At 37.0% G+C, this 15,266-nt stretch overlaps 1 protein-coding gene across 1 annotated transcript in view; it reads right to left on the reverse strand.

Annotated features, from left to right (window-relative positions):
* Positions 1-1,360: 1,360 nt before the first annotated feature.
* RXRG (retinoid X receptor gamma) overlaps positions 1,361-15,266 on the reverse strand; it is an 86,353-nt gene continuing 72,447 nt past the window's right edge. The window contains 4 exon segments of the mRNA XM_074266480.1: positions 1,361-1,819; positions 8,629-8,734; positions 10,889-10,980; positions 13,284-13,416. Coding sequence (XP_074122581.1) covers positions 1,672-1,819; positions 8,629-8,734; positions 10,889-10,980; positions 13,284-13,416 — 479 coding nt within the window. The 3' untranslated portion in view covers positions 1,361-1,671.

A 15,266-nucleotide genomic window follows, 5' to 3' on the forward strand; every position in this document is an offset into this window, starting at 1 on the left:
ATAATACTTGCCTTCTAATGTTTTGGGGTTTTTTGTGAGGAGAAAATGAAATATTTGTGAAGAATTTTGCAAACCTTAAAGAGCTATAGAAATTCTAGTGGTGGTGGTGATGGTGATGATGATGATGATGAAGAAAAAGAATTGTTTAAAGGGACTGGCCACTTTTGACTTGACAATATAAAATGTATTAGTCTTTTCTCTTGCTCTTCATTGATGGTTAGTGATAAGAGATTGATCCCCCCCAAAAAAAACTAAGATTATTTTCTTAGTGGATGCTCAGGTGCTTTGCTTTGAATAAACTGAAATATATGAAAGACCTTAATTATACCATTTTTATGCTCATTAATCTAGAGTTGGAAGGATTCATGTGGTCGAATCCTGCTATTTTAGAGCTGAGAAAAGGGAGGCAGAGAGGAGATAAGGGACATAATCAAGCTCACACAGTCACTGGATCATAGAATCCCACACCCAAAGGTGGAAGGAACCTAAGGAGTCATTAAGTCCAGCCTCTATTATTTGATAGATAAAAAAAATGAAGCGCAAAGAAGTTATTTACCCAAAGTCATAAAGAGTAGGTAGAAGATAGGATTCAAACCTGGATCTTGTGACATCAAGTTCATCATGCTTCTCACCATTCTCTGCTGCCTCTCCATCACTATTTGGTTCACTTAAGAATAACAAGATTTCCTCTAACAGAGATCTCTATTAGGGGATTTTTAAATATGACTCAATGTCCAAAGAAAACCCCATTTATGCATAGCATTTCTAGAACACATCCATGATATATATCTCCTTTGAGAAACCGACTCTCTACAAAGGAAGGGTGGTTTTTTTAAACTTATTCATCACATATCTTCTTAATCCATTCCTACTGAAATGAAGCTAATGATTTAATATCTTCTGCTTACCTTCAAATGGTTTAATCCACTCAGAACTTTCTCATCATCACATCTGGCTCATCCACATCCTAAGCAAGTTGTCTTAGATTATTTGGAGCTCAAATAAAATAAGACATGGTCTATGTCTGTGTAGGAAACTGAGAAAATTCTAATATTAAACTACAAAATATATTCCTATGAACCCTACTAGGATGTCAACATTTCCAAGTATTAAACATCGGGAATTTGTTGTGCTGTTCAAGGACATGGCAGTAATAGAGAACTTAAATGTCTTCTGGAGTAACAAATCCTAACCTGATTAGACCTGAAGATCCAGATGAACGATATTCTTGCCCATTTCTCCCTACCAACTCCTTCTTCTTTAACATGATGGAGAGCTATTTCATTCAATAACATACCCTATACAACAATAAGTGCCAATGTCATATATTATTTTATTATTTTTATTTATTTATCTCCTATGGAAAGTGAAAAAATAATTTAAACCAATTATATGTACAGAGTGTTTGGTTAATGACACAAGGACCATCAGAAAGGCCAGAACCCCTCCACCCCTTTCTAGCAAGGAACAGTTAAATTTATCATCTATGTAAAACTTCACTTAAAAAGGTCTCGTGTAAAAAGGCTTTCTTTATTACAAGCTGTCACATTATGGGGATGGGAAGAGAGTCAAGGTTGTTGGGAGGCTGGGAGGAGAATGTGCAGAAGAGGGGGATCACAGGGTCCTGGGCCCTAGAGAGTCCCCAGGTATGATGAGCTAAAATTGAAGGATTCAGGTAATCTGGAGAGGGGTTTCCAGCATCTCCATTAGAAAAGTATCAATGGGTGTGTCTCCAATGAGCTTGAAGAAGAAGAGGTGCTCAAGACATTTCAAGCCGATGGACCTGAGGGCCGGAAGTCGAAGCAGGAGCTTAGCAAACCTGGAAAAAGACATCAAAAAATGAGTGACAGTGATGCTGGTGGGGTAGATGGTAATTAGGCACAATGAAGAACTACTGGGTAAAAGAAAGTCCTAATTGCCACTTAACTTCATAGTCCCTTTAGTCAACAAGGATCTGTTTATTCATCTACAGCAAGGTGGCACAGTGGCTATAGTTCCAGGCCTGGAATCAAGGAAATCTGCTTAGTTTCCCCCAAAATCTAAATAAATATATGAATGAATGAATCTGGGAGGGGAAGACACTCAGGATTTCTGCCTAAAGCAGACTTGCTTAGGGTAATATAGCTGCTAAGTGTCCAAGGCTAGATTCAAACTCAGGCCTTCTAGGCTACAAGTGTAACATCCTATTCTCTGCACCTTCTATTTGCTTCAAGAAAGAAAACATTGTTCCTATCCACAGAGTAGTTATATACTAAAAAAAAGAAAAAGGCTTTCCCTTGGATATTACCATTTTGTTCTTAAATGGATCCAGACTCTAACCCAACTTTATGGTTTGTCCTTTCTTCTCTCACTTCTGGTGATAAACTGAGGAAGAAGATGACCAACATGCAAGTGACGTGGTTGAAAATAGTTAGGAAGTTACTGGCATTATTTCACATGTGTATGTGGATGTGTTTGTACATATACATACATACATATGTATTTGTGGGCATATATATCTATGGTTGTCTTGTTTTTGTTTTTTTGTTTTGTTTTGGAAGCTGTTTTTGACCTGATGGACTTTTATTGTTGTCAATTCATTCTTAAGATACAATTCATTCTTAAGATAAAAAAGAACTGACATTGTAGAAGTTAAAGCCACTACAGTAAGAGAATTCAACTCTTCCTCAAAATCTGCTCCTCTTTCTAATCCATCATCAAGAAAAACAATAACAACAGTAATAATAGTAATGAAAACAACATGCATTTATTGAGAGCTTACTACTTAAGCTGGCAAGTAGAATCTACTTTGACCTCTCTCTTTTTCTGTTTTTTCTGTTCAAGCCTTAAAATTTTCCTGAGTCCCTATCTAATCACCCACTCTCCTTCCAAAGCCCTGAGTTACTTTCTTTAATTAAGTGTTGATGGTAATAACATTTCACTTTTCTTCATAAGATATGCTCTCAGATTTAAATATATATATATATGTATATATATTATTTTGGAAATGGGACAACTCCAGTAATCACTTATAGAAGAAAGTTCAAGGATACATGAGGGAGCAATTTGTTCATCTAAAACAACAATTCCCAATTTTGATCACACATGCCCCATGGGTGTGACTATTAATTTTAAGGGGTAGGCTTAACAAACTTCTCAAAATATAATTTTTACAAGGGTGGTGGGACTACTACTCCAGACAGATTGGAAACTCCTCCTCTGTCCACACGGACAATTTAAAACTGTATGCTGACATAGAGATATATTCCAAATATTGTTGTCTGTCCTTTATTTTTGAAATGGACCAATAACATCATGAGGTGATATCTTGACTTGTGTGCAAATTGGATTTAAGTGAGACAAAGTCATCCTCGTTCTCTCATTCCAGCAGTGTTAATACAAAAATTAAGATGATTGGTGATGGTTGAAAATGCAGTTAATGAACTCAGGTCTTCCTAGTTCTAAGTCCTATGCTTTATCTACTATGCTATTGTCAGAGTTTAAATAAAGCACTTTAAGGGGCTAAGTAATTGCTTGGAGACTCTCAGGTCACAAGTCAGTAATTTACTTCCTGAGATGCATTGAATTTTATCTTATATCAGTCCTTTGAGTATTGCTTCTTCTTTTCACCTCACCTAACAGACACACTTTGCCTTCCAGAGTCATCTGGGGCCAGTGGCAAGATATAGATCAGGATGACTGGAGATGGCCCTGGATAAAATGAGAGACCTTGGTATATTAAGTCTTCAACATGTCTCAGTTTGACTGAGATGGTACCCATCCAGTGATTAAGGTTAGGGAGCAATAGAGGCAAGAATCTTCTCTTTACTTTAGTCCAAAAAATCTAACTCTAAATCTAAATTTGAATAAATGAATCTGGGAGGGGAAGACTCTTAGGATTCTGGCCAAAGCATAAATGACTGCTATTTGTGTTCAATTTGAGTCAATCAGTGTCCAAACAATGACCACATGGGGTTTGATCTAGGACCTATTGGTGATCTTTCATGGCCCTCCCTCACTTAAATCCAGTTCATTTGGATGTCATGGCATCACCTTCCTGAAATTTTGGTTCTCTTTGAGAACAAAGGACAAACGACAGGAAATAGGAAAGAAGGGAAGGTTCTTATTCTAAACTCTTCAGTTTACCACTGGGGGCAGCACTTTCCCACTTAAGAGTTCCCTCTGCTTGCTCCTGCTTCCAATCTACTCATTAAAGAAACACCCAAACCCAGGGGTACCTGCTACCCAGAGGTGTAAATAATAGGAAGTTCACTCCCTCAGCCTACTCTACTTCACACATCCCTTTGTGTCAGAGACACTGTCCCAGATTTCCTTGGAGGGATCTCTGCAGCGATCACCTCTGATCCTAGATTCAGTTCGTGAAACCAATCAATGGGCATCATATGTTTTTATGGGTACTGACCCATTCAAAAAGAGCAGGACCTTGCAGCTACCGTTTCTTTGTTTATAACAACTCAGGATCATGTGCACTTGATAAGTATTAATTTAAGATGTGAGTGGAATACAAAAAAAGAACAGATTTGGATGAATAAAGGTCATGCAAAGGAGTGCAATGGGACATGAAGTGAATACTGAAGATCGTGTGGGTCAATTCTGTGAAATCCAATTCCATAGTTTCTATATGTATATATGTGTTTGGTTGTGGGATCAAGAACCAGAGAGACACAGAGGCACAAAAGGACCCCCTTAGACACAGAGAGACCAATGAAGTCAGAGACTGAGGTATAGATATAACATGAGGTAGGGGGCTAGATTTAGAGTCAGAAAAATCTGGGTTCAAATATTGCCTCTGGCTATGTGACCCTGGCCAAACCATTTCCTCTCAGAAGGTAAATTGAAAAGCAAGTGTTAATCTCCATAGGTAGAAGAAATTTATTACACTAGTGAAATTATAGGTACAAACCAAAAAGAAGTTTTATTTTCTTAGATATTTATTTAATCTAGAGTTGGAAACAAGCATGCTGAAAAACTGATATTTAAAACCATTTTAAAAATTAGACCTATAATTTCATCAGTACAGGAAGCTGCCAGTGAGAAGTTTCCTCTGCCAATGCTGATCTCCACCTGTTCAGCAACATATTGTCTTAAAGAGTTAATTGCCTGGGGCACAGGAAATCAGAAGATCTGTCTAGTGGCAAATGGAGATGTTATTTTAAATCATTTGAGCAATTGAGATCTCAAATACAACTCCAAAAGGAAGAACTGGAGCCTATCTAGATCTAGGAGTTAGAAGGAAACAGATTTCTATTCTATATCAAGAAACTCTTCTTCACAATTAGAGCTATCCAAAAATGGCATGAGATCTCTCAAAGAAACAGTGAGTTCCCCATTATTAAAGGTATTCATAGCTAAGACTGGATGACAGCCTATCAGGATATAGTTGGGAAGATATTCATGCATGGATCAGAGGTTTGATATCAAACTCAGTTAGAAATAGGGGTCATTAAACAATACACAAGGATCCTCGTGGGCTACGTATTAACTCAAACAACCACATGTGAGTATTAACTGTGCCTTTCTGTATTTTCATTTATTTTGTTAAATACTTTTCCATTAAATTCATTGTAGTTAAGGCTTCACTTAGGAGTGTTGTGGACTATATATTTGGTACTTCCAGAGTAGTGATCTTGCAGGCCCTTTCTTGCTCTATAATTCTGCCATGTTGATCAGATTTTTGGTCTAAGAGGTGATTGCTGTTCAGTCATTTTCAGTATCTATCTGCCTTTTTGCTCTCTACTTGGAGCTGTCTTGGCAAAAATGCTAATTTGCCATTTCCTTTTCTAGCTCTAATGGGGTTAAGTAACTTGCCCAAGGTCATACAACGAGTGTCTGAGACCACATTTAAACCTATCTGTCTGTAGAGGTGAATGTAAACCTTAGAGATAAATGTAAATTAGTGATCATAAGGTGATAGATTTGGAGGCTGAAAATACTCTGAAAGCCATCAGGTTCAATCCTCTCATTTCAAAGGTGAGGAAACTTGGCAGACAGGGCTTACGTGACTTATTCAAGATCATTCAGCTTAATGTTTTAGGTGGGATTTGAATTCCTAGTGTTTGTGACTTCCAAGCCCAGCACTCTATCTACTCTGCCACCTAGTAGCTGTAAGTGGAAGTACATTCGCACTCATAAGGATTAGACTCCCTCTGAAAGAGACTTCAAAGGTCACCAGACCAAAGACTTAGAGTTTAAAGATTCTTTAAATAAGTCAAATCCAACCTCCTTATTTTACATATGAGGAAACTGAGAATCACAACAGTCAAGTGATTTGCCCAAGGTCACGGAGGTTGTTGTTTGTCTTTCCTTCTCCAAGAGAACCATGACCATCAGGAGAGGATACCATGACATGCAAGTGAATTGGATTTAAGTGAGGAGGGATGTGAAAAGTCACCTGCCTCATTTTCCCCTCCAGAGCCATCTGGGTCCAGTGGCCAGATAGAGATCAAGACTACTGGAGATGGTCCTGGATAAAATGAGAGATCTTGGCTTTTTTAAGCTAAGGTCTTCAACAGATCTCAGTTTGACTGAGGCAGCACCTATTTAATAATTAAGGCTAGTTAATAACCAAGACAAGAATCTCCTCTTTAGTTTAATCTAAGAAAATCTAAATAAGTGAATGATGAATCTGGGAGGGGAAGATCCTCAGGGTTAATGGTAAAAGCAGAAATGACTGGTATTTGCATTCAAACTGAATCAATGAGGACCCAAGTAATGACCAAATGGAGCTTGGCCTAGGATCTATTTGGGGCCAATTAGAATCAGATTGGTTTTAATTTAAAGCCTGGTCCTTAAGAAAGAATTCTAGCCAGTAAACCCCAAGATATATTGGGAAGGTTTGAAGGTACAAAAGAAAAAAAAATGCTTTTAAAAGCATTTCTAGGTAATACCCTATGTGGACAAGGGGAAGAAAGGAGGGAAGGAGGGAAAGAATTGAGGGAGGGAAGGAGGGAAAGAATTGAGGGAGGGAGGGAGGAAGGAAGGAAGGAAGGAAGGAAGGAAGGAAGGAAGGAAGGAAGGAAGGAAGGAAGGAAGGAAGGAAGGAAGGAAGGAAAGAAGGAAGGAAGGAAGGAAGGAAGGAAGGAAGGGAAGGAAGGGAGGGAGGGAGGGGAGGGAGGAAAAAGGAAGAAAGGGAGGGAGGGAGGGAGGGAAGAAGGAAGGGAGGGAGGGAAGGAAGAAGGAAGGAAGGGAGGGAGGGAGGGAGGGAGGGAAAGGGGAGGGGGGAGAGAAGGAAGGAATGAGGGAGGAGGGTCATCTCCAGTCATCTTGATGTATATCTTGCCACTGGCTTCAGATGGTTCTGGAGGGGAAAGTGAGGTAGGTGACCTTGCACATCCCTCCTCACTTAAATCCAATTCACTTGCATGTCAGGGTATCGTCCTCATGGTTTCATGGTTCTCTTTGAGAACAAAAGGTCAAGGTTACAAAGGTAAGTGGTAGAGTCCTCATCATTTCATTCTATTTCCCAACAATAATAAAGCAGCACATAGACGATTTATAAGCAGAAACAAATATTTTCTTCTATAGACAAAAAAAAGTTTAGAAATATATTAAGGGGAAATGTTAAACTCTAGAGATCAAGACTGAGGAACAAACATTTGTCTCATTTCATGGAAATTTTGGATCAGAGCTGAGTCTCCAGGGGTACATAGGATTTTTTTATGGTTGCCCTTTGGACTCAAGGAAAGTCTATTTTTTATTGTTTCTATAATAATAGATTTTTATTTTTCAAAATACATACAAAGATAGTTTTCAGCATTCACCCTTGCAAAACCTCGTGTTTCAAATTTTTCTCCCTCTCTCCCTTCCTTCCCTCTCCCCTAGACAGCAAGTGATATGAAGGATTTGAGAAGGCGGAGATCAGGAAGTGTTCCAAGTAAGGAATAATGAGATGAGAAAAGGTTTGGATCACCTAAGGAAATCATGATTGGACAATAACCTTAATAGAAGTAATCATGTAAATGAAGTAATAATGAACTCCCTTAGGCAAGCTATATTTATATGAATATTGGCTTAAGACCAACCCTGTTAGACCATAACAGAGATATCTATGATGATAGCTAAACCTTAAATCATCTATAATGGAAGAAGCCATGTGATGAAAGTAGATAGAGAGCTAGCTTCTGTGTCAGGAGAGCTTGGGTTCAAGTTATCAGCAGATACAAACAAATTGTATAATCATGGTCAAATCATTTAACATTCCTGCTCCCCAGACAGTTCTAAGATCACAAATTATAAATAAGTTGCCAGTCAGTATCAGGGGAGAGAGCTCCATACCAGAAATTCTTTACACCTTTAAAAGCATACATCTAGGTGAAATTCCCATAGAGCTTTTCACTTCCAGCAAAGCAAAGCAAAACAAAACAAAAGAAAATAACAAAATGAAAAACATCAGCGGAAGATATTGATGCACACAGTACATAGCTCACTATGTAGAAGATTGCCTCCCCATACAAGTATCCCTAAACTCCCACCCACCCCATCTCTGCCAAGGATTTTCTATAAGTGTCAATTTCATCTAGTTCCTTCCATTCTCACCCCCATTGCCTTCCCTTTCCAAAAACATAGGAAATTCCAGGGAACTCAGTTCTTTGGGCAAAGCTGCCAACTCATGTGCAGATATTGACTCACCTGCCAGGCTGATCAGGGTATTTTTGCTTGGTATATGCTTCAAGGGTAGCATAAACCTTCTCTCTGAGAGCTTCAACTTCAGAGGGATTGGACAAACCCTTAGCATCTGAAAAAAGAAGACAGCTTAGGTCATGCTTCTGAAGGAAACTGGAATCTAGAGCAGCTGACCATTTGTATTGACTTTTTAGAGGGATAGAGGGGAAACTGTGATTTAAATTTCTGGGTCTTCATGCTTCTATCCCCACCCGTTTTCCTGACTCTTCTCTACTGCCAGATCTCTAATAATTTGGTGCTGAGATATTAAAGATATGTTAAAGTATGAGATATTAAAGTGTTAGTTCCTTGATGTGTTATATGATCATTTATGAGATTTATATTTTAACATTGGCTTTCTAGAAACAATGCCTTAACTCAAAGGAATGAATCTCTTCTGTTTCACTTGGTGCAGCAATGGGTAGAGCACTGTGGCTGGAGTCAGGAAAATGTGAGTTTAAATGTGGTCTCAAACAAGTTCTAGCTGTGTGAGCCTGGGAAAATCAAGCCTGTTTGCTTCAAGTTCCTCATCTATAATATGGGAATAATAATAATTAACTCCCATTGTTATTGTCAAGAGCAAATGAGCATTATAAAATGCTTGCCTTGATGCTTGCTGGTTGGAAGCACTTAACAAATGCTTGTTTTCTTCCTTTCTTGGGGATTTCCCAAAAGTCCAAAGGTTGAGAAGATGAAATTCTCTTATTTGGAGTAGGGAGAGATGGGAGGGGAAAGGTGGCAGACTTTCTCCACACCTTCAAATTGTCCCAAGTATATGCCTGCCTATCTGACCAGGACTGGAACACAATTGCTATAATCCTTAAGAAGCACTGAAATAGCCTTTGAATGTCCACTGCAAAAGCTGAGCTATAACTTGTTGTTATTCTTGTTGTTGTTCAGTCATTTCAATCATATTTGACTCTTCATAAGAGACACTTGAACAATTAGTCATTTCTTTTGTCCAGCTCATTTAACTGATGAGGAAACTGAGGCAAACTGGACTTGTCCAGAGTCATACAACTAGGAAATATCAGAGGCCAGATTTGAATTTAGGAAGATGAGACTTCTCTCTCATCCACTGGACCACAAGATGCCCATAACTAAAACTAGCTAATTCTACAACTAGAATGCTCCTCCACCAAAGACTTTCTCAATCACTTCACTGAATCATGGAGGTGATCCTGAACTCTTATTCTGGGGAGGAGGATCTTGGGAAGGTTCTTCAAGTTCAGACACATAAACTGACTAATTCTGGAATCCAAAGATCAATCAATAAACAAATATTTAATTAATAGGTGGCAGGCACTGTTTAAGGTATTGGAGTACAAGATCAAAGATTGAAAATAATCTACTTATTATGAGTTCATATAGGATATCCCCAAAGTCTTGGTGCAATCATAAGCTATGTATGTATGTTTGTATGTATATACTACATACATGGGTGTGTATAATGTATGTGTGTTCATATATATATGTGAACACACATACATTATACACACCCATGTGTGTATGTATATATATATATATATGTATGTGTGCCCTATATAGAGAATAATTATAAAATAATTTGGGAGGAAGGGTACTAATAATTTTTGGTGGGGGAGATAAGGAAAGGCTTTATGGAAAAGACATTTCAGTGTCTGTTGATCAAATATAAAAATCTTTGTAAACTATAAAGCACTAGACAAATGTAGTTTTGCTCTTATTTATCATCATCATCATTATTATTATTAACAAATAGCTCCTTTTCTTATCAAAATAACTTCATATGAGCAAGAAACATGTAATTCTTCATCTGCACCATCACCACTCCCAAACCTAGGACTGTATTTTGCATAAAGCAGGTGGTAAATAACTGTTTTCTATTTGACTTGGCAAGGCTGATTCAGAGGACTGGGTCAACTAGTGTTCTGGGAGCCTATCAAAAAAAAAGAAGTAATATTCAGAGCTTTTACATAGTATTTACATAGTACTTTAAGATTTATAAAGTGCTTTTATTTATATTATTTAAATATTATTATTTATTGCCTTAAGATTTATGAAGTGCTCATTTATTTCTCACAATATCTCTGTGAGGGGAAAACTAACCCTGAGAAAGATGAGAGATAGAGTGAGTCATCCAGGATCACCTAATCAGACAAGCCTTGAAGCAGAATTAGAATTCGGGTCTCCCTAACTCCAAGTTCAACACTGTATATTGGTTGCCTAGGAGGACCAGTGGACTTACCTGGGTTAAACAGGACAATGGCCCGCAGGCAGCCTAACTCAGATTTATCCATCTGCATGTCTTTCATTTTAGAAACCAGCTCAGTGAGAACTCTGTTTACAGGAAGCAAGAAAAGATAATCATCACAGTGAGAAAATGCCAGGCACAGAGAACATCTGGCACCAGTGCAGAAAAATCCAGGGGTAAAAACTGAGGGGTGTCATTCTGTAAAAACAGCTTTGATTCCCCCCGCCCGGCTTCTCTGCATGTGATGCTTTCTTATTGGCATTGAAGGTCCCAAAGGACAAAGGCTCAAATCTTCACTCTTTTTGTATCTCTTCTTCAATGTAGCCAATGCAACCTTTTCATTTTGATTCCACCCAGAAAGGGTTAACATAGCCAACCATTTTGTTTTGTTTTTGTTTGAAAAGGAGATTTTGTTTGTTTGTTTGTTTTAACAAACTACCCAAACTACTTCCCTTCTAGAAGAATTTCTTCCATCAGTGCAAATCAACTTTTCATCTGAAACTGAATTTTGAAAAGTTGAATGATATACCTATAGCTTTTGCCAGAGGCTACTGTTCTTGTTATTTGTCCTTCATTTTCAAAACAAGGCTTAAACCCAGATCTCTCTGAATCCTCAACTGACCTTTTACCCACTATGCTAATTCTCTGCATATCTACATAGTAGACACACTTTGACTGAAGTGTGTCATGTTAAAATCAAAGTTGGGAAACAAGGCAGATCTGAATTCTAATCACAGCTCTGGTATGAACTCTGAGTATGAATGTGGAAAAGTCACTTCCTATCTCAATTTCCTCCTATCAAATGAAAAAGGTGAATTAGATGATCTCTAAAATTCTAGAATTTTATTCCATTGGAAAAAGATACAGCATACCTAGGCAGATAAACATGTGTTCCAGTTATATCATGAAGACAGAGGTCAAATAATCTGTGACTTTGAAAAAAATATGGGGGATATCTATTTCTTCCCCCCCATCCAAGTCACTAATATGCACACAAATTATATTTGTCTCCTCTAAAATAATAGCTTAATGTTCACAAATGTTTGTGGCGGTCCTTTTTGTAGTGGCAAGAAGCTGGAAATGGAATGGATGCCCATCAGTTAGAGAATGGGTAAATAAGTTATGGTATATGAATGTTATGGAATATTAATTTTCTGTAAGAAATGATCAGCAGGATGGTTTCATAAAGCGCTGGAGAGATTTACAGGAACTGGTGCTAAGTGAAAGGAGCAGAACAAGATCATTTTATACAGCAAAAACAATATTATATGATGATTAATTCTGATGGACGTGGCTCTCTTCAACAATGAGATGATTGAGGCCAGTTGCAATGATCTTGTGATGAAGAGAACCATCTACACTCACAGAGAGGATTGTGGGAACTGAGTATGGATCATAACATAGCATTTTCATTCTTTTTGTTGTTTGCTTGCATTTTATTTTCTTTCTCATTTTTTCCTTTTTGATTTGATTTTTCTTGTGCAGCAAGATAATTGTATAAATATTTATGTATATATTGGATTTAATATATTTTTACCATGGTTAACATATATTTGGTTACTTTCTATCTAGGGGAGTAGGTGAGAGAAGAGGGGAAAATTGGAACACAAGGTTTTGCAAGGGTTAACGTTGAAAAATTATCCATGCGTATGCTTAGAAAATAAAAAAGTTTAATAAAAAATGAAATACAAAGATAACCCCACCAAAATAAAATAAAATAGTTCATCCCTCTTTATCTAATGTATACACATATATGAATATATACATGTCAGTTTCCATATAAATGTGTTATGTACATATATACATTCATGTATGTGTGTATATATATATGTACATATATATATGTAGTTCATTTATTTCAGTAATGTACAACTCTAAGTGACCCATTTGAGGTTAATTTGGCAAAAATATTGGCTTGCTATTCCCTTCTCCATTTTACAGATGAGAAAACAAAGCAAAAAAGAATAAATGATTTACCAAGGTCATATAGCTTATAAGTGTTTGGTGCTTAAGGTTCATGAACTCAGGTCTTCCTGACTCCAGGTCCACTTTACTACTTAACTTCATATATATACACACTCCCAAACATATACACGTGTATTTATACATATATACATACAACATACTATACACACATGTGTATTTATACACACAAGCATATACAAATTCATGCATATATATGCACATGTGCCTTATAACATTATAGATATGTATGTGTACATTCTATATACAATACACATATATTTGTTTTCTTTCTTGCCATCTGAAGACACAAAAAGCAAACTGTGGCTGTTTTGCCTATGCACAGAGCAGATCAAGCTCAGAACTGTCAGATCCCACCCAGAGCACAAACTCAAACCCAGAAATTCAGGAGGAGATGGGAAAGCACCTGTCAAATATGGACCCCACACCAGCGCTATGGGCACTGCTTCGGTGAACATGTAAACCAGTGGCCAGGAGGATTCCATCTTGTACAGACACGGAGCGATGGGAGAAGGAGGCAATCAGCAATTCATTCCAGCCTGAAAGATCAAGAAAGGAGATGGAGGTGGATGGAAGCCAATCCTTTTAACACAGAAATAATGACAACAACACATTACACATATTTACTTGTTATATATTTAAATCTTGTCAAAATGTTTTTGCAACTGTAACAGCTCTGGGCCAAAGGAAGTTTTTATCAAACCCTTTAGACAGATGAGGAAACTGAAATATAGAGATATTTAAATTTTTCCTTAAGGTCATACATCTAATCAAGGGGAGAGCTGAAAATAGAAAATGTACTCATTTGTATACTATGGTGGCTTTCTAGCATGGTGGTCAGGGGATAAAAACCGTATCTTCTGAGAAAGTGAGTCCATAGATATATAGATCTATCTGTCCATTTGTATATGAAGAGAAAGAGAGATAGAGATAGAGAGACAGATATAAAGAGAGACACAAAGAGAAAGATGGGAGAAAGACAGAGATAGAAACAGAGAGAATCTACTATTTGCAAGGCACTATTCTAAGAACACAAAGAAATATAAGATACAGTTACTTCCCTCAAAAATTCATAGGCTAATTCAATTTCTTTGGTGCCCCAAATCACATAATGCTTAATACATAGATGTTTAGTCACCCACATCATCTATCTGTGTTAATCATTCTTAATTCAGCTATTAGATGATAATTATGCAATGAATTTCCTTATAATTAATTTATTCCTCATTCAATTAACAAATGGTTTTCTAGCACCACACTGGACACTGTTTGGGATACAAAGAAGAAAGATGTCATCTCTAACTCTTTTGGAGCCTAGAGGTTCCTGGTTCATATACAGGTACCTCTTCCTGACTCAACAGAGACAGAGATGGAACTAGAGTCAGGAAAATATGAGTTCATATCTGGCTTCAGTTACTAACTGTGTAATCCTGGGCAAGTCATTTAAATTCTGTTTGCCTTACTCCACTGGAAAAGGAAATGACAAAGCTCTTTTTACCAAGAAAACTCTATGGATGAAGAGTTAGACATGACCAAATGTCTACAAACAATCTAGCAGGAACAAATGAATATATTGTCTCAAAAATCAAAGAGACATAGGATATTCTTGGGCTACATCTAGATCTAGAATTAAAGGATGAAAAACATTGTCAATCTTCTACAGTGGAATATTTAGGGAAATATAATAAAGAATACTTTTCAATATTACTTTTTTTTAAAAAAATGTGTATATGTCAATGTCAGAATTTTTTTTCTTTTTATATGATTTATGTATTTCTTATATGATACATCATCACATGCACTACAGTGAAAGCTCAAAGCCTCCAATGAGCACAAAATAAATAGAAGAACATATTCAAACACTGGAAAACACTTTTTCCTATCCTAAGTAGGAGTAGAAATACGTTGTTCTGGCTCATCGGTGTACAAAACACTTGTGCCTGTGATTTCAAATCCTATAAATACTTAAACAAATGCCTTTGCCTTTCTTCATCTCATCTGCACAATGGGAATCATAATAGTTTCAATATGTTGAACTTTCGTGAAGCTCATTCCTCATTTTATTTCTAGTAATTAATTCTTACAGTCTTAGAAAGTCATACAAAATAATTATAGTCATGGCAAAATTTTATTCTGTTGTTGGCTAAAAGGAAATGTCTTACTTCTGTTTAAAAGCATGCTAAAAACTTATTTAAATCACACTATATTAGACTTGGAACTGGAGGAACTTTAAATCCAATTCCATCATTTTATAGATAAGGAAACTGAAACCCCATGAAAGTATGGGATTTATCCAAGCTTATATAGCTCAATGACAGAGCCAAGGCAAGAACTTGGAGAGAATAAAATCTTTTATTTCATAATTGAAAACAAACATAAATTTCTAAAT

The sequence above is a fragment of the Sminthopsis crassicaudata genome, chromosome 4 (genome assembly GCF_048593235.1).
Source record: "Sminthopsis crassicaudata isolate SCR6 chromosome 4, ASM4859323v1, whole genome shotgun sequence".
NCBI classification, from domain to species: domain Eukaryota; kingdom Metazoa; phylum Chordata; class Mammalia; order Dasyuromorphia; family Dasyuridae; genus Sminthopsis; species Sminthopsis crassicaudata.